This window comes from Oryctolagus cuniculus, chromosome 1 (assembly GCF_051225735.1).
Source record: "Oryctolagus cuniculus isolate XC-2025 breed Fujian yellow rabbit chromosome 1, ASM5122573v1, whole genome shotgun sequence".
In the NCBI taxonomy this organism is placed as follows: Eukaryota; Metazoa; Chordata; class Mammalia; order Lagomorpha; family Leporidae; genus Oryctolagus; species Oryctolagus cuniculus.
In genome coordinates this window covers 130,805,872-130,830,727 of record NC_142867.1, presented here as the reverse complement: position 1 = coordinate 130,830,727, position 24,856 = coordinate 130,805,872, and the positions used below count along the sequence as shown (strand labels likewise).

Sequence of the window (24,856 nt, the reverse complement as noted above, 5' to 3'; positions counted from 1 at the left end):
GGCAAAGCCGCCTGTCACTCACACTCTCAGCGCCCGCCTTCAGAACTGTCACTCAAGCCCCTCCAGGCAATAGCGTAGCCCTCTGTCACTCCCAGCCGCTGCGCCCGCCCCTTGACCCGTCCAGCCCCTCCGACCTATACCCCGGCGCCTGCGCACTGTCCCCACCTCTTGCCTGTCACTCAAGTCCCTCCAGCCAATGGCACAGCCGTCTGTCACTCACACTCCCTGCGCCCGCCCCTGCCTGTCAATCAAGCTTCTGCAGACAATGCCCCTGTGCCTGCGCGCTTGTCCCGCCTTCGGCTGTCACTCAAGCCCCTCCGGCCAATGCCTTGGCCCCTGTATTCTGGTCCCGCCCCTGATGTCATTCAAGTCCCTCCAGTCAATGCTGCGGCGCCTTACGATGGTCCCGCCCAGGAATTAGATTGACAGCCCCTTCAGCCAATGTCCCGGCGCCCTGGCGCGGACCCGCCCCCGCGCTGATGGACAGCCGTGCCCATCATGGCTGCCGGCGCGGTGCTGGCCACCGGCGCGGGTCCCGGTGTGGTAGGCGCGGGGTCGCTGTGGGCCGGGGGCGTCCAGGCCTTGCGCTGCGCGGCCCGGTGCCTGAGTCTGCGGCTGTTAGAGGTACGCGGGGCCCCGCCAGGGGGGTGCGCGACGCGGAAATCCGCCCGGAACGCGATCTCGGGGCTCCCCCAGCGCCCCAGACCCCCAGTGACCCCCGCGCGTCTCCTTCAATCAGAGGCGTTGCAGAAGTGCCCGGGCGTCGGCCGTCGGCCATCTGTGTCATCTCAGAGGAGTCTCAGCCCCCAACCAGGGGATTCCCAACGCGAAAATCCTCCCGGGACGCGATCGCGGGACTCTCCCAGCGCCCCAGACCCCCAAGGAACCCAGAAACCCTCAGGGACCCCCGCAGGTCTCCTTCAACCAGCGGCGTTGCAAAAGTGTCCTGCGTCGGCCATCGGTGTCCCATCAGAGGAGCCCTGGCCCCCAACCAGGGGATTCCCAAGGCAGAAACTGGCCCCGGACGCGGTCTCGGGGTTCCCCTGGCGCCCCTAGACGCCCACAGACCTCCGAGTCCTCCACGGATCCCCTGGTATCCCCATGGGTCTCAGTAAACCGGCGGTGTTGCAAAGGTGCCCGGGCGTTGGCCTTGGTGTCCCCCTAGAGAAGACTGGCCCTCACCAAGGGGGGGGCTCCCAATGTGGAAATCAGGCCAGAACGTGATTGCGGGGCTCCCCTGGCGCCCAGAACCCTCGAGGTCCTCAGGGACCCCCACGGATCCCCAAGACTCCCGTAAACCGGCGTCGTTGCAAAAGTGCCCTGACATTGGCCCTTGGTATCCCCTTAGAGGTGTACTGGAGGTGAAAATCTGCCCTAAAGGCTATTGCTGGGCTGCTCAGGCTCCTCCAGACCCCCAAGGCTCCACAGAGACCCCCAGTGACCCTTGAGACCCCTGGGCAGCAGCAGCTTTGAAAAAGTGCCTGGGCCTCAGCCATCGCTGCCCACCATGCAGGGCCCCCAGAGTCTCCAGGGTTCCAGGCCATTCTGTGGGGGCTGGGGGCCAAGGGCATGGGGGGGCTCTGACTAGAGGAGACTTGAAAACCCCCCTAGGGTCCTAAGGAGACTGGGGGGCCCCCAGGGCCCTAAGGAGATTGGGGGATAGAAAATAAAGGAAAAAAAAGGGTGTGAATGTGTGTCTATTGGTTAATACTTAATGGGGTCCTGAAACTTGGAAAAAAAATCACTGTGGGGTGCTGTGCCTGGAGATAGGGGGTGTGAATGTGTGCCTGTTTTGTTGTTGTTGTTTTTTTTTTTTTTTTTTTTTCCCCCCGCAGAACAACGGTTCCCTGGTTTGGTGCCAGAATGACAAGCAGTGTTCAACGGTAGGATTCCTAGACGTGGATGTAATACATGTATGAAACACACGTGTTGGACACGGGAACTCCACAAGGAGCAGGTGCACAGTTGCCCAGTGTCGCTCCCCGTCTTCGTGGAGGAACGACACAGGACCCTGCGCTGTTCTTTCGTCTGCTCGGCCCTCCCCGGGTTTGCTGCTGGTTCTTTCCGGGTTGGCTACCATCCCTTCCACCTCCGTGGAAGGGCGGTTCCCCCTGCCACTTTCCCCACTTCCGCGGGGGAGCTCTCTTGGGGGCTGCACAGGTGTTCCTTCAGATAGATGTTCCTCTTAGATGTTCCTGGTGCATGTTGTCTCTCTCCTCCTTTATAGTCCTCTTCCACCAATCCCAACTCTGCTACCCACACGCCAAGTACGCTGCTCTCCTCCAATCAGGAGTAGGTCCTACAGTTTATTGGTTGAACTGGAGGCAGCTGTGTAGAAGCTGTTTCTCCCTTCTCAGCGCCATATTGTGGGAGAGCAGATGCATAGAATAAGTCTTAATTCCAGTAACTTAGTCTAGTCCGAGTTGCTCCCCACAGCCCAGGTTATTGATAGACATTCTAATGTACGATGTCAGGGATCAGCCCAGCATCTTGTCATTGACTCGGGGACCCCGTGCACCTACTGAAGACATAGATGGAGTCCCCGGGGACCCCGTGGACCTGCTGGAGACCAGGATGGGGCTCCTGGGAGACCTGGATGGAGTTCCTGGCGCAGGCTCAGGGCCCTGTGTACCTGCTAGAGACCCGGATGGCGCTCCTGGGGGCCCCATGCACCTGCTGGAGACTGGGATGGAGCTCCTGCTGCAGGGACAGGGTCCCGTGAACCTGCTGGATACCCGGATGGAGCTCTTGGGGCTCTGTGCACCTGCTGGAGACCCGAATGGAGCTCCTGGTGCAGGCTCAGGCCCGTGTGCACCTGCTGGAGACCCGGATGGAGCTCCTGGGGCCTCGTACTCCTGCTGGAGACCTGGATGGAGCTCCTGGTGCAGGGACGGGGCCCCGTGCACCTGTTGGAGACCCGGATGGAGCTCCTGGTGCAGGCTCGGGCCCGTGTGCACCTGCTGGAGACCTGGATAGAGCTCCTGGGGGCCTCGTGCTCCTGCTGGAGACCCGGATGGAGCTCCTGGTGCAGGCTCATGGCCCGGTGTACCTGCTGGAGACCTGGATGGAGCTCCTGGTGCAGGCTCAGGCCCGTGTGCAGCTGCTGGAGACCCGGATGGAGCTCCTGGTGCAGGCTATGGACCCTGTGCACCTGCTGGAGACCGGGTTGGAGCTCTGGGAACCCTGTACACCTGCTGAACCCTGGATGGTGCTCCTGGTGCACCTGCTGAGCCCCAGATGGACTCCTGTTGCCGTCTGATTAACCTTCTTTTCTCCCGACAGTGTCTGGAGCCCTGCAAGCACCCAGGGGAGCTGGAGACAGGGCCATGTCAGAGTCTCTGTGAGGTGAGGATGTCGGTTTCTGCCCCCCCCCCCCAGCGGCTGACTGTGGGTTTCAAAGGCCCTCATGGCCGGCTCTGTCGGTTTCAAGGCCCTCCGTCTTTCTCCCCTCCCCCCAGCTGCTGTTCCCCGTGTGGAGCCACGAGTGCCTGAGCAGCTGCGCCTTGTGGTCCGCTCGGCGCTGGCGGCCAAGCAGGGGACATGTCAGGCACCGACCCGAGCCAGCGGCTTTGCTGCGGCTTGCGTGGTCAGCTGTGAGGCCGATGCCGAGTGCCCCGGGGGCCGGAAGTGCTGCCCCAATGGCTGTGGGCGCACCTGCCAGGCTCCCCGGGGGGCCTTCTGAGGTCAGCAGGGCTGTCAATCACGGTGGGGGCGGGGCGGGGTCGCTGTGAGCTCCAGGGGCCTCAGGGGTCCCTAGGGGTCTCTGTGAGTCCCAGGGGTCTCAGTAAGTTCCAGGGGGTCTCCAGGGGTCTCTGTGAGCTCCATGGGGTCTCCAGGGGTATCTATGAGTCCCAGGGGTCTCTGTGACTCCCAGGGGGGTCTGTGATGGTCCCAGGGGGTCTCTGGGGGTCCCCGGGGTTCTGACTCCCAGGGGTCTCTGGGGGTCTCCAAAGGTCCCAGGGGTTCTAAGGGGTCCCTGGGAGTCTCCGAGGGTCCCAGGAGTTCTCAGGGGTCCCCAGGGGTGTCTGTGAGCTCCAGGGGTCTCCTGGGGTCTCCCTGACCCGGGCTCCTCCACCCTAGGGGTCCCCCTAAAACCCCGGAGGCAGCTATGGCTCAGGGAGCTGGGGTCAGGGCCCCTGGAGGTCCGGTGGTCGTCTAGGTTCAACATCTCCCTGGAGCCCGTGGTGTACGTGGTGCAGCGCCTGTGGAATTATGGGATGGCGCCCAGTGAGCTTGGGGCACTGCATGGGAGACAGTAGCCCAGGTCAGTCATTGAAATATTTAGATTGGTGGGAGGGGCCTGGTGGCCATCTTGGGTCCCCATCCATCATTTTTATTTAATTTCCGGTTCACATCCCCGCCATTTTCTGTGTCCCCTGTTCCAGACCACAGACCAGCGAGTCTGGCTGCCCGATGTCCGGCCCGGCGGCTGGTACCAGTTCCGAGTGGCTGCCGTCAATGTGCATGGTACCCAGGGCTTCACCACTCCTGTCAGGCACTTCCGGTCATCCAGAGGTCAGTGCAGGGCCCCACCCCTCCAGGTTCCTCTGTGCCTGGTCGATGGGGAGCTCCGTGGCCTTGGTCCCTGTGACTCCCCACACCTGGTCCATGAAGCTCCTGTTGTCTGTGGCCCGCTCCATGACCCTGGCTCCCATGGGGGCCATGGGCCCCCAAACCCGGTCCACCGGAGCCTCCTGTGGCCGTGGCTCCCATGGCGTGGCTCCCCCACATCCGCTCCCTGTGGCCATGGCTCCATGGCCCATGCCCACGCTCAGACCAGCCCCCGGGTGGCTTTGTCGTGCCTCATGGGCCCTTCTCCACTGGGTTGCAGCTCCGTTGGCCCCACTGGCCCTGGCCGACCTGCGTGTGAACTCCACCGTGCGCGATGCCGACGGGACCGTGGCCGCCACTGTGATCTGGGAGCCCCCCGAGGACCCCGACGTCCCTGTGCACCACTACAGGGTCTCCTGGGGCCACGCAACCGAGGGGCAGTGGCAGAGGAAGTTGGTGGACGGGGTAAGCGGGGTGGGGCCGGGCTGCGGCCCCCTTGCAGGGGTCCCGGTAACCTGAGGGATCCCAGGGATCTCACTGGGATTCCAGGTAATCTAAGGAATCCCAGTAATCGGACGGATCCCACTGAGGGATTCAGGTAATCTGAGGGACCCCTGGGATCTGAGGGACCTCCCCCCCATCCCACAGCACTGGAGTTCAGTGACCCTGCAGCGCCTGCGCCCCGGTAGCGTCTACACCGTGCAGCTGCAGCCACTGGGGGCCGACGTGGCTGCGAGGCCCCAAGGCTGCCCTGCACTTCACAGCTGCCAGCGGTGAGTGACGTTTTCTGCACACCAGTAGTCCCGCCCACTCTTGCTCACGGTCAGTGACAGTCCAGATACCGGAAGTCCCACCCACTCACTTCCGCACACTGGAAGTCCCTGTGACACCTCCTGCCTCTTTCAGATGTGAATGTCATTCTGATTGACATGTGTCTATCACCTTCACAGACATATTGTCCCCATAGGGCCCCAGCTCCAGTGCAAGGCATTGACAGAGTCAGCATCACTTGGACTTCCCAGGAGCCTTTGCAGTGAGTGCTCCTGTCAATCATGGGTTATCAGCATTTTGAACGGACTTCCCAGAAGCCTTTGTGGGAAGGGCACCTGTCAATCATGGGTCACCATGGAGACACCTCATGGACTTCCCAGAAGCCTCTGCAGTTGGGGCTTCTGTCAGTCATACGTCACCATGGAGACGCCAAGAGGACTTCCTAGAAGCCTTTGCAGCAAGCGCTCCTATCAGTCATGCGTCATCTGCGTGCCTAATAGACTTCCCAGAAGCCTTTGCGGTCGAGGCTCTTGTCAATCCGTACACAGTTCCAACTCATACACACAAGACTGCCACACCCATGAACATGCATGTGCAAACCTGGCTACATATGTGTGCACCCACATGGCAGCCACACGCAGGTCCGGGGTCACGACCTTTGATGGAGAGGCAGCCGAGAGACCCCAGGGTCACAACCTTTGATGGACAGGCGGCCATGTGACCATGTGACTTTTTTTATTTAATTCTCATCCCTCCCAGTTGGGCCATGTGGAAAATTGCAAGATGGCTTTCCTGTCACCCCGTTATTTACTGACTGCAATAAACGTGGTCAGGGGTCTTGGGGGTCTTTCTGTGCGGTGGCCATGTTGTCCTGAGGGTCCAGGCTGCCCCGTCCATCAAATCCGGGGGTGGGTGGAACCCTCAGTTCCCTGGAGTTCACCCTTGGGCCCCTAGACCGGGGTTACTGGTTCTGAGCTGCTGCTCCATACTTGCTGAGTCATGGTTCTATACCTGCCAAATCATGTTTCTATACCTGCTAAGTCATGGTTTCATACCTGCCGAGTCATGATTTCTATACCTGCTGTCATGCTTCCATACATGCTGAGTCATATTTCCATATCTGCTGAGTCATATACTTGCTAAGTCATCCTTCCATACCTGCTGAGTCATGCTTTCTATATATGCTGAGTCATGTTTCTACACTTGCTGAGCCATAGTTTTACACCTGCCAAGTCATGCAGCTATCGGCTCTTGTGACTCAGCAGAAAGTGCTCGGTGCCGGGGACTGACTCTGCTGTGCAGTGACTGACAGCATGGCTTCTCTGTGACTGACAGCTGCTCCAAGAGACCTGGGGTCTCCACCTGGGCCCCTGAAGATCCTCCGAGGGCCACCCCTGATCCCCGCTCCATTCTTCACAACCAGGGCCAGATTGACGGTTTCCTGGTCCAGTCAGGGGCGGGCTCTGAGGGTGAGTGACAGGTTACTGGTACAGTCAGAGGCAGGCTCTGAGGCAGATGGACAGGTTCCCAGTCAGTTCATCTGCATCTATAAGGAACACCTGCTGCTTCGTTTGTGATGAACACTTTATGGGAGTCATTGTAGACCCTGAGCCCAGGTTCGTGTTTGTGTCAAAGATGGCCGACTGATCCATGGATGGAGCCACAGGTTCGTGTCCAGGATAAAGATGGCCAACAGCCACGGATGGAGCCAGATTTGTGTGTGTGACAAAGATGGCTGACAGCCATGTTGGGAGTGGCCCCAGCTGCCCAGCAGGTGCATGGCTATGGCCCTGAGGCCCCAGCCGCCCAGAGCTGCAGCCATGGCTTCCAGATCACGTGGCCCGGGGCCAGCTGGTTGGGGACATCAAGGGGCACAGAGCCCCGGTGCTCCGCCACCGCCTCCAGGATGGCCTCCAGGATTGCCTGGTAGCGTGGCTCGGTGTGTGGTGTGAGGGGCGCAGCCTCGCTGGGGTCGTGGGCCAGGTTGAAGAGCAGGGGTGGGTCGTGGCTCGTCACGTGGGTGGGACCCTGGCACAGGCACACGTGGGTGGGGAAGCAGCCGTTGGCGCCGGCCGGGCGGAACTTGGGTGTGAAGAAGAAAGCCTTGAACACGGCTGAGCCTGGGGGTGGATCCGGGCTGTCAGTCATGGGGAGGGATGGGGCTGGGCTGTCAGTTAGGGTGGAGGGTGGGGCCTGGTCTGTCAGTCACAGGGAAGGGCTGGGCCAGAGCTATCAGTCACGGAGGACCTGTCAATCAACTATGGATGACCTGTCAATCATGGGATTGACCTGTCAATCAATAAATCACGGGGCTGACATCTACCTCTATCCAGCATGCCCCAGGGTCCACGACCGCCCTTCCCAGCATGCCTTGGGGTGCATACTCACTGTTGCGTGGCAGCCAGCGCACAGCCTGCAGGTAAGCATTGCAGTAGTGGAACAGGAACTCGTGGGCAGACTGCTGGCTCTGTCCCCGGAGGAGGGGCATCAGGTCCCGCCCATCAATCACCCTGGGGGAGTGGGGCTTGTGTGTGACTGACTTTGGGGTTCCGGGGGGGTCTTCCTTGAATCCCAGGTCCCATATGTCAACCACCCTGGGGGCAGGGCTTGTATCTGTCAATCACCCTGAGGGGCAGGCTTGTGTGAGACTGACTTAGGGGGTCCCATGTCCCATCTGTCAATCACCCTGGGGCGGGGCCTGCATCTGTCAATCACCTGTCGTGGGGCAGTGGCGCCCCTGTGAGCCCAGCCACTGTGGGGAAGATGTCCATGTTGCTCGTGGCCACATCCACCTCGCATCTGGCAGGGATAACCCCAGGCCAGCGCAGGATGCCCGGCACCCGGATGCCGCCCTCCCAGTTGTTGGCTTTGCCACCTGCAGGGGACAGATGGGGGAGAAGGCAGCTGCTGGATCAGCCTTATTCATGGGGTCTCATTATGACATGGTCTGGTCCCATCCTATAGGTTCAATGATTCTATGTTGAACATGACGGACTCTTATTATGACAGAGTCCCCTCTCTGACCTCATAGATGCGATCTGGACCATGGGGGACTTTTATTTTGACAGTGTGCTCTAGGAGGTACTCTTATTATGACACAGACCCCTCCACGATGACCCAGATGCCTGCAGCTCGACCCTGGGGACTTTTATTATGACATGGCCCTCTCCATAACATCTTAGGTTCAATATTGACCAGGAGGGGCTTTTATTATGATAGGATGAGCTCTAGGGGAGACTTTTATTGTGATATGACTACCCAGACGCCTCTACCTCAACCACAGGGGACTCTTATTATAACAGTGTCCTTTTCATGACATCATAGATTCGAGCTGGACCATGGGGGAATTTTATGACAAGGTCTGCTCTAGGAAGGACTCTTATTATGACACAGTACTCTCCACGGCAAACCAGATGCCTCCATTTTGACCGTGAGGGACTTTTATTATAACAGGGCCTGCTCTGGCAGAGACACTTATTATGACAGCGTCCCTTCCAGGATGCCCCAAATGTCTCCATCTTGACCGTGGGGGGGCTTTTATTGTGACACAGTCCCTTCCAGGATGCACCTGATGCCTCCCCCTGGGCCTTGGGTGACTCTTATTGTGACACTGTGACCCTGAGACTGGTCTGCACCCCTGCTCACCCCTGTAGATGCCGTTGCTGCCCCCGTGGACCTCGCCCGTGGCCGTCACCTCCTCCACGTGGGCGCCCTGGTCAGATGAGAAGTAGACGAGGGTGCGGCCAGCCAGGCCCAGTTCGTCCAGGACCTGCAGGATCTGGCCTGGACCAGAAAAAAACAAATTTACGAGGTGCCAACCAGCTCAGGTACCAAGATGGCGGACAGGGACAAATTCACATTGCAATTTGAGATTCGGCCCCCTGTGGCGCCAAATTCACGTTGCAATATGAGACTCAGCCACCAGGTGGCGCCAGAGACACATGCACATACCCACGCTCCAGTCCAACTCCTCCACGGCGTCGCCGTAAGCCCCATGCGAGCTCCTGTGGGCAAACTCTGGGGAGGCGAACAGGGCTGTGTGCACGTGGATATAGGACAGCAGCAGCAGAAAGGGCTTCTGGGAGTTCCTGGAGGGAGGTGAGCAAAAAAAAAAAAAAAAAATGGGCGAAATACTTGAACAGGTAATCTTTTGGTTCATAGAAGGCAATGCAAAATAGACACCGGAAATAGGCAAGAGGGGTTCAGAGTATATCTAAAATGGCTGCAGGAAGTGGGTATAAAACACTCACAGCCAATCCAGAATGGCCACTGGAAGTAGATGAGAAAGCGTTTAGAGCCGATCCAAAGTGGGCACTGGAAGTAGGCATAAAACGCTCAGACCCGACCCAAAATGGCCTCTGGAAGTGGGCTGAAAAGCACTCTGAGCTAATTAATGGCCACCGGAATTGGGTAAAGAAGCTCAGAGCTGATCCAAAATGGTCACCGGAAGTGGGCATACAGCATGCAGATCCATTTAAAATGGCCACCGCGGACTCACCGCCGTATGAACCCCGTGGCCTCCTCCGTGAGCCTCTGCGTGAGGTTCCCATAGTCCAGAGGCTGCTGGGCCACTTCGAAGTCCCGCATGAGGAAGCAGTGGAGTGACCGGAAGTAGCGTCGGAACAGGAAGTGGCAACCCAGCAAGATGGCCATGGGCAGCAGGAGGCCCAGGAAAGCGGCAGGCGGCGGCCGGGCCAGGCCGAGGCAGCGCAGGGCGGCCAGGGTCAGGGCAGCAGCGCCCAGGGCCTGCACGGGGACCACCACGATCCAGTGCACAGCGCCCTCGAACACCGTGCCAGCCCCCGGCTTGCAGTCCCGCAGGTTGGTGGCTGGGAGCCCGAAGAACTGGTCGAAGCCGTGGACCCGCGGGTGGTGGCAGAAGTCGCGCGGGTGCCGGCAGCTCAGGCCCAGGTGCCACTTCCCTGGGACCAGAAGTTCATTGGTGACAGACAGCCTGGTCCCACCCTGAGGCCCAACTTCCAGTCACGTGACTGGAATGCCTTCTGCTGCCTTCCCCTGGATGGGGTCCATCCTTGCATGTTGCTGCTACTTGGCCGCATTTTGCCTACCTTTTTTATAAACGGAATTCCCGCCTACACCGGAAGTCCCGCCCACCCCAGAAGTCCCACTTCGGAAGTTCTGCCCACCCCGGAAGTCCCGCCCCTGCCCTGGCATTCCGGAACCTTCTGTACCGACAAGCGCTGTGGTGTAGCCGCGGGTTTTGGCCAGCCTAGCGAACGTGACCTCGGTGGCTGGGAGACCCCCAGATGAAGCCGGGAACAGGAAGACACCCACCCGCGACCGCGCAGCCATGCCTGGGGGGCGGGGAAGAGATGAAGCCCCACCTCCTGTACCCCTGCCACGCCCCCACCTCCGAGGACAAGCCCAACCCTCCCCGGCCCTTCCCCCACCCCAGGGCAAGCCCCACATTTTCCCAGCCCCACCCCCGTGAGCCACAGACCCGAGCGCACTGGGTAGCGTCCAGTCAGAAAGGCTGCGCGGCTTGGTGTGCACAGCGGAGCGGCAGCCAAGTGCTGGGTCAGTTTCACGCCATCACGTGCCAGCTGGTCAATGTTCGGGGTTCTAGAGGGTGGAAGAGACCCAGATGAACCGTGGAGGCTTCAAGATGGCTAAGGGACCCGGATGACTGTGCTACAAGCTGGCCGCCATGGAGGTACAAGCTGGCCACCTGAGAGACCCAGATGAGCCCCTGAGGCTACAAAATGGCTACCCAAGAGACCTGGATGAGCTGTTGAGGCTACAAGATGGCCACCTGAGAGACCAGATGAGCCATGGAGGCCACAACATGGCCATCCTGGAGACCCAGATGAGCCCTGGAGGCTAGAAGATGGCCGCCTGAGAGACCCAGATGACAGTGTCACAAGATGGCTGCCCGAGAGACCCGGATATCCGACCTGAGCGTCCTGTTGCCATAGCAGCCGATGTCACCAATGCCAAGGTCATCTGCCAGGAGCAGGACGATGTTGGGGGGTGGGGCCGTGGTGGCAGTGTGGGCGTGGCCTCGGCTGGGACCCAGGAAGAGGAGGAGGAGGAGGCACGCGGCTCTCATCGTCCTGCACGGAGAGACAGCGGTGTCAAGGCTCCCTGCCCCTCTCTGTTTCAAGGCTCCCGGCTCTTGTCTTCTTCAAGGCTTTCCGCCATGACTTTCATTACAATAAAACAGGGCATGGCTCTTAGCCTTGAGTGGCGGGCAATCCATTCCAATGACTGTCAGGAGGAAACAGGGCTTTGAGTTGATTGGCTTTCCGGCTTGCATCAGTCATGGGCGGGTCACTGAGTAGCTATGGACTACTTATTGATCGCTCATTGTCTATTGATCAATGATCTGTTATTGATAAACTATGGATTATTGATTGGTTATAGATTATTGATTGGTTGTCGGTTATTGATTATTGGTGATTAATTACTGTTTATTGATTAGTTTTTAAAGTCTATTTTTTATTGATCTCTGAAATTGAGGCTTAAATTTTATTCATTTTTTTGTGAGGGACCAATATCAGAAACCAATAACTGATCAATGATTGACGGATAATCACCAGCCACCAACCAATAGCTAATCAATAACGAATCTATAATTGGTAACTGATGAATAGTCAATGCCCAACAGCGATAACTAAGAGCTAACCAATAACCGATAGCTAATCAACAATTAATAATCGATAGCTAATCAACAACTAGCCAATACCCAATAACTAAGCAATAAGAACTAACCAATAATCAATAGCTAATCAACAACTAAACAACAATGAATAACTTGCTAATAACTAATAAGCAATCGGTAGCTAATCAATAAATAAACAATAATTGGCCAATAACTAATCAATAACTAACCGATAACTGCTAACCAAAAACCAATCGCTGACCAATAAGGAATAGCTGATCAATAACCAACCAATAACTGACCAATAACCAATAACTAAGCAATGGCTAATCAATAACTCAGTGATCACCAACCCATCACTGATCCATAACTAACCAATCACGGACCAAAAACCAATCACTGATCCATAACTAACCAATCACGGACCAAAAAACAATCACTGACCAATCAGCCATAGCTAATCGATAACCTGATCCAGACACGTCTTCACCGGCGGTCCCGTCTCCCACAGCAGTCAGACACGGTCAGACTCGAATGCCCATTTCCTGGGTTCTAGAACCTTCTGCACTGGCCCTGGCCAGAATCTTCTGGCCTCCAGACAAATCCGCACAGACTGACAGCTGTCAATCTTATCAACAGCATGAGCCCTGACCCAGATGCTAAGACACATTCATTGCTGGGGACACACATTCATCCCTCAAGGCTACCACACAGAGGACATTCCAGAAATCCCAGTCGCCTTCTGCTGACTCATGCTGACTCACGCTGGCCTGTGTGTCCATCAATCACTCAATCAGGCTGACCCCCAGAAAAAATGGATGGATAGTTGGCTACAAAGAAGACTCTGGAGTCCTCTGGGTAGGGTGCTGGGGGCTGAGTTATCCCAGCTACAGAACCGGGGGAGGGTCAAGAGAGGGCAGAGACTTTGTGCAGCAGGAAGGACCATGGCTCCACCCCCAACTGGACAGCCCAGAGATATACTGTAGCAATTCTAATTTGCAAAGTTAATACATTGTAGCGATTTTGATTTCAATCTCAATACACTCAATACCCGATACACTGTAGCAATTTGATACATTGTAGAAATTTCTAATTCTGCTCTAAGCCACCAACTTGATACATTGTAGCAATTTCGACACATTGTAGCAACTTCAACTCCAAACTTAACTCACAAACCCAACACATCCCAGCAATCTGATACATTGTAGCAATTTCTAACTCACAGATGTGATACATTGTAGCAAATTTAACTTCGGTTGTGATTCACTAATCTGATACATCCTAGCGATTTGATACAGTGTAGCAATTTCAAATTTAAATTTAACTCACAAACTTGATGCACTTTAGCAATTTGATACATTGTAGCAATTCTGAATTTGATTTCAGTTCACGAATCTGAACATTTTAACAATTACAGGTCACAATTCTGATACACTGTAGCTATTTGATCCACCGTAGCAGCCTCAATTCACAAACTTGACACATTGTGGCAATCCGATACAACCTGGCAAATTCATTACAATGTTGCGATTGCTTGATACAATGTTGCAAGTTTGATGCAATGTTGCGATTTTTCGGTACGATGTAGCAGGGTGACCCCAGGACTTTGGCACAGCCCCCACCCCACGCGTCCCTGACCCCCGACTCACCGCTCCCTCGGAGGCTCCAGGACACGACTTCCCACTTCGAGAGCCAGACCCTGTCTGCCTGAGGCCTCAGCAGACAGCTAGCATGTGTCAACCCCCACGTCAATCAATCATTACCACCACGTCAGAGAGAGATAGGACGGTGTCCAATGGCTCACAGCTGTGACTCAGCGAGAAAAAACTCACGGCTGAGTCTAAGGGTGACGGAGCCGCTCTGGGGGTGGCTGGGTGCACCTGCCAGGCCCCGTGGCACACATAATTAAGCTGTCAATCATCAGAGGACTTCCTGTACAGGGTCATGGAGGGGACAGGGAGCTCCTGGGGGCCCTGTGCACCTGCAGGAAACCCGGATGGAGATCCTGGTGCAGGCTCAGGCCCTCGTGCACCTGCTGATCACCCGGATGAGCTCCTAGGGGCCCCATGCACCTGCTGGAGACCAGGATGGAGCTCCTGGTGCAGGCTCGGGCCCCGTGTACCTGCTGGAGTCCCGTATGGAGCTCCTGGTGCAGGCTCGGGTCCCGTGCACCTGCTGGAGACCCGGATGGAGCTCCTGGTGTAGGCTTGGGCCCCGTGAACCCACTGGATACCCGGATGGAGCTCCTGGTGCAGGCTTGGGCTCCGTGCACCTGCTGGAGACCCGGATGGAGCTCCTGGTGCAGGCTCGGGCTTCCTGCACCTGCTGGAGACCTGGATGGAACTCCTGGTGCAGGCTCAGGGCCGTGTGTAATCCTCCCTGGGCTCTGTGTGTCCTTAACGTTCCATCCGGAGGTCAAGGCCCCTGAGCCGCACAAACAACAGCCGCGAGGAATTTGTTCCCTGTGTCAACACCCGGGGTTGTGCAAGGCCAGCATCACCAGTGTGGGCGGTAGATTCTGGCAAAGGATGAGGCAATCACTGAGCACAAATCCATGGGCCTTGGTTATTGTTTGGAAATTTGTAATACTGGAGAGGTGGAGACACCTGTCCATCACCCCGGAAAGCCTGTCAATCACTTATCAGAAACCTGGCAGTCACTCCATAAAATTTTTTAATTCGTGAAGACTGTTTAATCATTAAAAATGCTCTTTGGCCATAAAAATACCTTTTCTGACAGAAACGTACCCATGTTTCTGTCAGAAAATTTTCTGTCAGAAATTCGAATTTCCGAGTACAGAAATGGGGAATGGGAATTCTGGGAATTCTAGAAGCAGCGGCTTGTCCCTGTGCTGCCCGCTGTCCATCAATGTTGCCAGGATCCATGATGGGCGGATCCAATATGGCTGCCACTCCTGTCAGAACTTGAAGCTGCCAGCATCCAACATGGCTGCCACTCCCGTTAATACGAGAAATTGCCAGACTCCAACATGGCTGCCACTCCTGTCAGAAGAAGAAATCGCTAGGATCCAAGATGGCTACTTTTCCTGTTAAAAGAAATTGGTATCGAACTTGGCTGCCGCTCCTGTCAGAAAAAAAGAATAAAAAAGCCACAATCCAATATGGCTGCCGTTCCTGTCAGAAAAAAATTTGCCAGAAACCAATATGGCCGCCGTGCACATAAGAACGAGAAATTGACAGAAGCCAATATGGCTACCGCTCCTGTCACAAGGAGAAATTGCCAGGTTCCAACATGGCTGCCCGTCCCGTCAGAATGAGAAATTCCCAGCATCCAACATGGCTTTCGGGGCCGTCACGACGAGAAATTGCCAGAATCCAACATGGCTGCCACTCCTGTCAGATGACATTGGAATCCAATATGGCTACCGTTTCTGTGAGAAAGAGAAATTGCCAGCAACCAATATAGCTGCTGCTCCTATCACTGCCAGATTCCAACATGGCTGCCGCCCCCGTCAGAAGTCGGAATAAGCACTGGAGGCACACACTGGGGTGACTCCGCCCTCGCAGCACGAACGGCACCCAGGGGAAGTGGGGCCTCCAGAAAGTGTTGGCGTTGTGATCTGAAGCCGTGCATAAATCATGAAGGGGGAAACAATTACGTCGGGCCTCTATTATGGGATGTTAACAAACACTTGTATGATGGGTTGGCTAACCCGCCAGGGCGCTGACAGAGACGCCGCAGTACGCATGCGCCGGCCCCGCGCCTGTCAATCACTAGAGCCAGAGCCGCCCAGTTCCCCCATCAGGACCACAGTGGCATTTGCTGAGGTAACTGATCAGCGGCTGAACGCGAGCGCGCTTGCGCGGGGTTGCCTAGCAACGAGAAGGCCGAAGCACGCGTGCGCAAAGTCCCAAGCGGGCACAAACGCGGCTACGCGGGTTGCCTAGCGACGGGGAGAAAGCCGGACGGCGCGTGCGCCAAGTCCCAGCGCCTCGGAACGCCGAATGCCTAGCAACGGAGCAATGAAGAAAATGCCTGTTCGTGCTTGCGCTATGCCTGTCTCCGCCCTTGGGTGCGGCTGTCTCCAGTGCGCATGCTTAAGGCCTCCGGGGCGCTTCTTTTACTAACCCCAGCGCCCCCCAACATGGCGGCACCCGGGATCGCGCGACCTGTCACTCACCTCCTCTTCGACCTCGGCAGACTCCCTAATGGGTGCGTAGACAACCCGGACGGAGGCGCACGGGAGGGGCGCGGGACTCCGCGTGCAGAGGGGACGGGTCTCCTCATAGCAGGGACCCTCGCTGCGGCTCGGCGACCCCCGAATCGAACCCAGAGCGCAGCCAGCTGCATCTACGCGGCCCCCAGCGGGCGGCTTCCGGTCCGCCGGACGCGTGCACGGGAGGCGCGCTCCCCGGAGACCACCCCGGGCGGGCCCTGGACTCCCCGCCCCGAGCCCGAAGGCGCCAACCCGGAAATTTCCCATGCTCCTGGTTTTTTCACAGGGTCCCTGAATTTTCCCACGGTTCTTGATTTTTCCACGGTCCCGCCCGTCAGCCTCGGGGTCGCATCTGGGAAATGGCCTTGAACTGGGGTGGCTAGGGTCCGGTCCCATGCACCTGCTGGAGACCAGGATGAGCTCCTGGTGCAGGTTCGGGCTCCGTGCACCTGCTGGAGACCCGGATGGAGCTCCTGGTGCAGGCTCATGGCCCTGTGCACCTGCTGGAGACCTGGATGGAGCTCCTGGTGAAAGCTCGGGGTTCCTGTGCACCTGCTAGAGACCCGGATGAAGCTCCTAGGAGAGCCCGATGGAGCTTCTGGCGGGCCCTGTGCACCTGCTGGAGACCTGGATGGACCTCTGTTGCAGGCTCCGGTGCTTGGATGGGAGCTGAGGATGTGAGGGGCAGGGCAGCTGGCACCGGGAGCCGCGCAGATCCTCGCAGATGTCCTTGGGCTGCTGGGGTTAGGGACCAGGGCTGCAGCGTTAGAGCCGGGGGGGGGGGCGGCTGATTGACCTGCTCCCCTGGGCCAGACTCATGCCGAGTGCACCCAAAACGTTCTACAAGTTCTATGGATAGCCTTGGCTGGCCGGAAGTAAGATGTCTGGGAGCCAGTAGTGATGGTGTGGCTCCTCCTAGTGGGGTCCGGAAGCCGGAAGTGGGGGGTCCCAAGAGGTTCAGGAAGCCAGAAGTGGAGGTCATGGCTGGCGCCACGCTGGATCTCGGCTCCTCCCCTTCAGAGAACATTTTTTAAAGATTTTATTTATTTGAGAGGTATAGTTACAGAGAGTGATAGAAAGAGGTCTTCCTTCCTCTGGTTCACTCCTCAAATGGCCACAACAGCCAGAGCTGAGAAGATCCAAAGCCAGGAGTCAAGCGCTTGTCCTGGGTCTCCCACATGCGTGCCAGGGCCTGAGCACTGGGGTCATATTCTAATGCTTTCCCAGTCCACAGGAAGACAGATGGATCAGAAAAGGAGCAGCCAGGATGTGAACCAGTGTCCATATGGAATGCTGGTGCTGCAGGCAGAGCCTTAGCCTTCTACGCCTCAGCACCAGTCCCCAGAGATCACTGAATTTATAGCTGTCATCTTTATGGTAGTGTAAGATCTGAGGATTATTTAGAAGTATTTTTGAATCCTTTAAGGAGATATTTCCTGTGATTGCCATTGAATCTAACAAATATAAGTGTTCAATAAGTGGGCACCAAATGAATTAATTTACCAATTTTAGTTGGTACAGAAAGAATTTATAACAATAATTATACTCTAAGTATAAACAAAAGATACCTTCTTGAGAAATCTATGGTATGATCTATGTACTGTTGCCTTTATAGTATTACAGTGAATCTATTCATATAGCCCAAATGTCAGTTGGGATAAATTCTGCTATGACAGATCATTTTTACTTTGTGTACACTTGGTTTCACGCTAACAAAACAGGGTTGTTAAGTCATAACAGAAATTACATAACCCACAAGCCTTATAGACTCCTTATACAGAAGTATTCCCAATTCCTGGTTTGCTCCATCAATACAATGAAATGTGAGTTTGTACAAATTAATCTATTATGTTACAACCCACAGTGGCTTTGAGATTGTGAAAACTCTCATCACTAAGTTTTTTCAGTGGCTGATTTACCATTCCTCACTAAGGAAGTGACTGATGTATTAGTCCACATATCTTACAACTGGACTTTGGAAAAGCAGAAGTCAATCTAGTGTGCAACCATAGCTCCCAACATATACATATTTGCCTCTATTATGTAGCAATACTTTCCTATTATCAGAAGTGGGGAACATATGGCCCACTGGCTCTATGAGGCCTTGGAAATCATTTGGTAAAACATTAGGCAACCACAGACAGAACTCAAAATTCAATAAATCAATAATCTAAAACAGGCTAATTTTAAGTTAATAAAGTTGTTTGGCCTGTGATAAGATTATAAATACCCAGAAACCCATGTCAGGAAAATGCTTCTTTTCACCACCCATTACATGTTCAGAGTCTTTTACTTTTGCCAGGATAAAGGCGTTTCTTGCCAGTAAGTCTTTTGAGACAAAAGGGAGCTCAAAGTGACATGGCAGCAGCCATACATTAAAATTCATTGAACTCCTACATCCGTCCCTGTAGGAGCATTCCTACATTGGGATTGAGAACATCTAGGCCACATAAATTAAAATTCTGGAGAGCAGAACAAAAATGCCATGTAAGAATGATGATGATAAGCTGATACGCCTTCATGCATTCTGATTTCATGGACCAATTCCTTCTACATAATAACCTGTCAGTACCTTGAAAATCCATTAATTTCAAAGATGTAGAGTGACCCACATGATGATGCCACCTTTCAGTCTCACAGAACCATTTCATCTGAATTCATGTCGATGCTCTATTAGGATGACAAATTCTGGATGGTGTCATGTATGATAGAAAGAGTGGATGCCATTATTTAGTCACCTGCCTCATGTTAGTTGAAGTACAATGAGATTTATATTCCTAGGAAATTGTATGCATAACCTCATTGTATTTATAATCTCATGTCTGGGAAACAAAACTCAGTGATTCTTCAAATAGTAGTGATGACTGAGGAACTGCAAGAAGACAGGGCAAACTTTGATTTAATATATATATACAGAGATTCCAATCAAATCGATCAGTTTTCATCAACTACCTTGATGGTCACCTCATGAAATTGTGAAGCATAGCATCAGTGTTAGTCTCTTTGGTTGGCAGATTGTCTAAACAGCAGTGGCAGCACCTGGGTCGTCCTTATTGAAAGTTAGCCTATGCTAATAAATCTATGTTTAATAAGTCTATGATCACTTTCCATTTGAGCCACCATGGTCACTGTGTTTTTGTGTCCCCTGTGTAATAAATGGGACTGGGTAGTGGTAGAGGCCTGTTGAAACCAATGGCTCACCTCACTCTGTCTACATGGGTGCTTACTGTTTCTTCTTTCATAGTTGCTATCTAGTCATTATTAGGAAGCACTATAAAGACCACACATTATAGCCACTCTGATATGCACATTTCATGTATTCTTCTCAAAAATCCATGGTACAAATCTACGGTTTTCAATCTTCTAATCAACCATAGAAACTATAATTATCAATGTTTCTGATCATATTTTCTCCATGTATTAGATCAGGTATAATACTCAGAGATTTAAAATAGTTTGAGCAGTAAAAAATATGCTACGTCTTGAATGCCTACCTACTGTCAGTCTTCTTTCTCAGTAGCAACTCTGGTACAACTCAATAAGGAGTCTTTTTTATCAGAATGTTTCCCAGCCTACCCTGGTCACCAGATCACAGCATAAGTACTCAAATGAAAGCCTTCAATCTTGGTACAGTATACCTCTCACATTCTTAGATGACCTTTAATGAGGTTTGCAATATATTGCTTAGATCTTCCCCATTTGTTTTGTACACTAACTGGAAATAAAGTTTTTCCCATGAGATAAAGGCGAATGACAAGCATTTTTGGTTTTAAGTATAATTTTATTATTTGACGTGAGAATAACTCTTTTTTATTTGATGTTTACATTTGGTCTAAGGATATGTTATGGATTCAGTATTGATAAGAAGACTATTGTAATCAACAACTCAAATTTGTCAACTTAGTTGCACTGTTGTGCTGTGTTTGGCCAAACATTTTTATTGATGTTGTTATGTAGATATTTTGTAGATGTGATTAACATCTACCATTGACTAAGTAAGGGAGATTATACTTGTTAATGCAAATACCTCTATTAAGAACCCAAATTGATATAGTACACAAATACAGATAAAAAATATAAAATTAAATTAGTAATATACATATCTGCATGCTCTCTGAGAAACTGAATGTGGGTATGATTAGAAAGCATATGGGCTCTACTCTTAAGAATAAATTTATGGGGCCAGCGAGTGGCTTAGTAGGTAAAGCCACCACCTGCAGTAACAGCATCCCATCCTTGACTTTCTACCTACCACCTACATGTATCTTTAAAATCCTACTTTAAGTCAATATTTGCCCAATGAAATGGAGGCCATCTTACTTGGGTTTTACATTGTGAGGTCATCAGTTTCCTTAAAGTTCTGTAAGTTGTCCTGGCAATGTTCAAGTACAGTTTCTCAGAGAGACCTTAGGCTGTGGTAATCATTCACCACTTCCAGGTAATAATTTTTTTACATTTTATGGATGTTTATGGGACTCTAAATTTTCCTTTAATTATGAAAGCTAAAGATGTTGAAGACTATTCTGTTGTCATTGTCTTTGATATTCTTTTTCTTTGGAGTTTTTTCAGTGTTTTATAATAATATGTTTATCACCAATTTTCCATATGTCTTTTATCAGTCCATTATTTCTCCCACTATATTACTCATTTTGATTCAATTAATCACAATCTTTCTCATTTTATGAAACATCCAATGATTTTATGTTCCATCTTTCATATTACCATTACCTGTGTTTTTTTTTTTTTTTTAATATCCTAATATAAGTTTATCCTTCCATTGTGACTATTTGGTCATGAACTCAAACAAAATCATTTAAGTTGTACAGACTACAATCATATACATATATTTTGAGACATCTTGGTGTCCCTAATAATTCATACTGTCCAGGTAATGCATTTTGAAGGTCACATTTTCTTATTTTCTTTTTTAAAGATTTGTTCACTTACTTGAAAGAGCTGCAGAGAGGAGAGATAGAGCTCTGATATCTCTGGTTTATGCTACAGATTGCTGCAATAGCTGGGTGAGTCAGGCTGCACCCAGGAGCCAGGAGTTTCTTCCCATCTCCCACATGAGTGGCAGGGGCCCAATCACTTGGTGCATCTTCCTCTGCTTTTCTTAGGCCATTAACAGTGAGCTGGATCAGAAATGAAGTACCAAGGACAGGAACCAGCACCAACATGGGATGCTTGTTTCACAGATGGCAGCTTTACCTCCTGTGTCACGATGCTGGCTCCCCTGCAACGTATTTTTAACTTATTGGAATTTTATGGGACTGTATATTTACTATCAGTGTATGAGAGTTGTATTAGAAAAGGTATAGACACTGCCTTCTTTGAATTTTTGCTGCTAGCTTGTTTGATCTTTGATTTCCATTCTGTATTTTTTTTCTTTTTAGGGTAATTGTAGTCATATAGTTTCCAGCCAAATAATTAAACATACTAGTTTTTCTACTTTTGTTTTTTTCTGAAATTATTGTTTCTTACAGTATATTTAATATCATAACATCATCATCTTTATTTAATTTTTTCTATTTGTTCTTGTAACTGTCCCCTATGTATATCTTTAATAATATAATCTCTGAAAATCCTACCACTGTGAACCTCATGCCATCTTGCCTAGTGTTTCCATTATGAGATTATCAGCGGCCACAATATTGTATAAGCAGTTCTGGGAACTTTCATATACATCATTTTTCAGAGGCATTTTAGGAGAATCTGTCATTACCCTTTTCAAGGTAACATATTTCTTGGTAATTGTGATTTTATGTAACTGTGACATATCCTTTGATTTTTTGAAAAATGTCAGTAGGTTAGTTTTAAACACTGATATCTTACCTGAGTTTTTATTCTTGTAGGTGATGTTCCCTTTGATTTACATTTTATGAAAAAATTTCATTTACTTTTCTTTGTATATTAATTATGATAGTATAATTTTAAATATATTTTATTTATTTGAAAGGCATAGTTACAGGCAAAGAGGGAGACAAAGAATGAGAGTGAGATGAAGAGAGAGAGAGAGATCTTCATCGTAGTTCACTCCTCAAATGCCCACAATTGCAAGGCCAAGCCAGATTGAATTCACAGGCCAGGAGACTTTTCCAGGTCTCCTACATGAGTGCAAGGGCCAATGAATTGGTCCTCCATCTAGTGATTTCCTAGCAAAGAAAGCTGAATCAGAAGTGGAACAGTGAGGACTTGAACTAGTACCCATATGGGATGCCAGCACTACAGACAGTGACTTTACCCACTATGTCTCAATGCCAGCCCCAATAGTCTAGTTTTCAACAGATTCTTTATCTTCTTGTCATTCTATCATTGCTACTGAAAACTATTCATTTTTTTCATAGTAATCATAATATATATTATTTCATAATATCTTTTCTTATTTGCTTTTGCATTTGAGTTTATAGTTAACACCTATATATCTCTGACTTGGTATTGTATGACATTCCTAGCACTATGAATGCACGATAATCATGGTTGGCTTTTTCATTATGAGATCGACACCATCCTAATACTATGGTTTTTGCTGGCAACTATCATGGACACATATTTCAGAGACATCCTAGATTCATCTGATAATTCTGATAATTCATTCTTGCAGTTAACAAATGTTTACATTTTCTGATTATTTGAGACTTCAGTTTTTGAAAGTTTTGATAGAATAGTCCTATATACATATTTTCTATAAGATAAATCTGATTAAGAAACAAAAATAAGATTATTGTGGTAAGTTATTTGGTCTTTATCTTTCCTGAAATATATTTTTCCTTTTTTCAATGTACTTGTATTTGTCTGTTTTAGTGTAATGTCTTGTATCCCCTTTTCATCTAAAATTATTCATTTCTTAGAGTAATTATAAATGAATTTTATTTCTTTTTAAACATATATTACTTTAAAGAGAACAGATTTCATGTAGTTTGTTGATAGAATTCCAGGAAGATGACCACAATTTTCCCTCTCCCTCTATTCCCCCTCCTTTCTTTCCTTTTTAAATTTTGCAATAACAATTAAAATTTACTTTATAATCACAGACTTAATGTACCACTAACCATAATGTTCAACAAGTAAAAAGTAGAAAAAAGATTATTCCATAGGACCATATAGAAGGGCTATAAACAATGATTATATCATGTTTTCAATTTCATTTTTGTGTATTATGTTTTTTGTATTCTGTATTAACTATCACATATCACATATAAGAGAAAACATATATTGCCGTATTTGTCACTGGGTTATTTCACTAAGCATAATGGTCATGGTCTCAGGTTGCATCCATTTTGTTATAAAAGATGGAATTACATAATTTTCCTGAGTAGTAGTCCATTGTGTATTTATGCCATATTTGTATTTCTTAATGTTTCCAATTGTTTAGTTTTGTCTTTGATGTCATGTCTTTTATCCGTGTATCATTAATATCCTTTTTCAATATAATATCATCATTTACATCAAAACTATAAGTTGTCCTGACAATCTTCATTTACACAAATGTTAGAGCCATCTTGGGTCCCACCAATCATTCACCTTTTCTTGATGATAATTTTTTAAGTCTTTTCTCAATTATTGGGGGACTTTGCATTTTCCTATGGTTTTTAAAATACCTAATTTTGTAGCCCATGTACTGTCATATTTCATTTATGATTATTTTCAAGGAAATGTTTTTTTTTACCTTCCCTTTATTTTTCCCATTTTAATTGTAATTTTAATGATTTTTTTTCAGCAACTGCCTTTACATTTGGTTGTGACTTTGTTATGACTCTTACCAGATCACTCATTTCTTCACACAGTAATAATGCTTAAGCTAGCATGCACACAGATTTTTAGTAACATATTTTTGCTTGTTCTCATTTTTTATGAAACTTTACCTTTGATTTCAAAGAGTTATTTAGAATATATGTGTCATGTTTTCTTTATTGTTTTTCAGGTAAGTGGTGTCATATATCCTTTTTTTAAAAATATTTATTTTATTTATTTGAAAGATAAAGTTACAGAGAGAGGTAGAGAGAGACAGACAGAGAGTTCTTCCATCTGCTGGATCACTCCCCAGATGGCTGCAAAGGCCAGAGCTGCACCAATCTGAAGACAGGAGGCAGGAACTTCTTCTGGGTCTCCCACATGGGTGCAGGGGCCCAAGGATTTGGGCCATCTTCTTCTGCTTTCTCAGGCCATAGCAGAGAGCTGGATCAGAAGAGGAGCAGCCTGGGCTAGAACCGGCACTGATAGGGGATGCCAGAGCTTCAGGCTAGGGCGTTAACCTGCTGCACCATCATACATCCTTAATTTATGTTTCCTGGAGAAGATTTAATTTATTTTCCCCTTTTAATGCAATTATAATGGATTGTTTTTAGCACCTTATCCGACATTGGTTTTTCACACCTCATTCCTTTTTCTAAAGTTTTACTTATTTAAAAATCAGAGCTACAAGGAAGGACAGAGGGAGAGAGAGAGAGAGATCTTCCAACTGCTGGTTCACTTCCTAGATGGCTGGAACAGCCAAGTCTGATCCAGGCTGAAGTCTAGGAGTTTCATCTGGGTCTCCCACAAGGGTGGCAAGGGTCCGAGCCCTTAGGCCATCTTCCACTGCTTTTCCCAGGTCATTAGCAGACAGTTGCATCAAATGTGGAGCATTTGGTGCCCATATGGGATGTTAGCATCACAGGTGGTATCTTGACCCATTTAACCAGAAAGTCAGAGCCCACTGTGCTTACAAATTGTTTATTTTTCTCACAGAGATC

General features: G+C 50.5%; 2 protein-coding genes across 21 annotated transcripts; one reads left to right on the top strand and one right to left on the bottom strand.

Moving 5' to 3' along the window:
- The first annotated feature begins 464 nt into the window (after positions 1-464).
- Positions 465-6,159, top strand: LOC103345344 (anosmin-1). Of its 14 annotated transcripts, none has more exons than XM_070048641.2 (8): positions 465-624; positions 1,836-1,883; positions 3,283-3,345; positions 3,459-3,683; positions 4,386-4,515; positions 4,832-5,016; positions 5,200-5,324; positions 5,519-6,159. In XM_070048641.2, exons 1-8 carry the CDS (start codon positions 499-501, stop codon positions 5,586-5,588), a joined length of 972 nt encoding a protein of 323 aa, XP_069904742.1. In that variant the 5' UTR covers positions 465-498; the 3' UTR covers positions 5,589-6,159. The 14 variants fall into 14 exon arrangements, 12 of the variants coding, with proteins under 12 accessions (XP_069904742.1, XP_008247487.3, XP_069904745.1 ...); XM_008249265.5 differs by having other exon boundaries at positions 466-624; positions 5,502-6,159; XM_017338018.4 differs by having other exon boundaries at positions 473-624; positions 3,431-3,683; positions 5,502-6,159.
- Positions 6,041-16,373, bottom strand: LOC100356754 (steryl-sulfatase). Of its 7 annotated transcripts, none has more exons than XM_008249263.5 (10): positions 16,086-16,373; positions 11,238-11,396; positions 10,784-10,905; positions 10,515-10,637; positions 9,821-10,244; positions 9,274-9,410; positions 8,968-9,105; positions 8,038-8,197; positions 7,711-7,789; positions 6,041-7,442 (listed from the first exon to the last, which is right to left on the bottom strand). In XM_008249263.5, the coding sequence occupies exons 1-10, from the start codon at positions 16,253-16,255 to the stop codon at positions 7,335-7,337; spliced, it is 1,620 nt and encodes a 539-aa protein (XP_008247485.1). In that variant the 5' UTR covers positions 16,256-16,373; the 3' UTR covers positions 6,041-7,334. The 7 variants fall into 7 exon arrangements, with proteins under 7 accessions (XP_008247485.1, XP_008247483.1, XP_008247484.1 ...); XM_008249261.5 differs by having other exon boundaries at positions 7,711-7,832; positions 16,086-16,367; XM_008249262.5 differs by lacking the exon at positions 16,086-16,373 and adding an exon at positions 14,067-14,375 and having other exon boundaries at positions 7,711-7,832.
- Positions 16,374-24,856: the final 8,483 nt, after the last annotated feature.

What these genes read in the sequence shown, in the direction of transcription:
- LOC100356754 (XM_008249261.5), bottom strand. Translation starts at nt 16,255, where the DNA reads ATGCAGCTGGCTGCGCTCTGGGTTCGATTCGGGGGTCGCCGAGCCGCA. An exon ending in CTACACCACAGCGCTTGTCG is followed by an intron (nt 10,245 to 10,514) that starts GTACAGAAGGTT and finishes TTCTGGTCCCAG; the next exon opens with GGAAGTGGCACCTGGGCCTG. An exon ending in GCCACGGGGTTCATACGGCG is followed by an intron (nt 9,411 to 9,820) that starts GTGAGTCCGCGG and finishes ACCTCCCTCCAG; the next exon opens with GAACTCCCAGAAGCCCTTTC.
- LOC103345344 (XM_017338017.4), top strand. Translation starts at nt 2,780, where the DNA reads ATGGAGCTCCTGGTGCAGGCTCAGGCCCGTGTGCACCTGCTGGAGACC. An exon ending in GTGCACCTGCTGGAGACCGG is followed by an intron (nt 3,166 to 3,282) that starts GTTGGAGCTCTG and finishes TTCTCCCGACAG; the next exon opens with TGTCTGGAGCCCTGCAAGCA. An exon ending in AGAGGAAGTTGGTGGACGGG is followed by an intron (nt 5,017 to 5,199) that starts GTAAGCGGGGTG and finishes CCCATCCCACAG; the next exon opens with CACTGGAGTTCAGTGACCCT.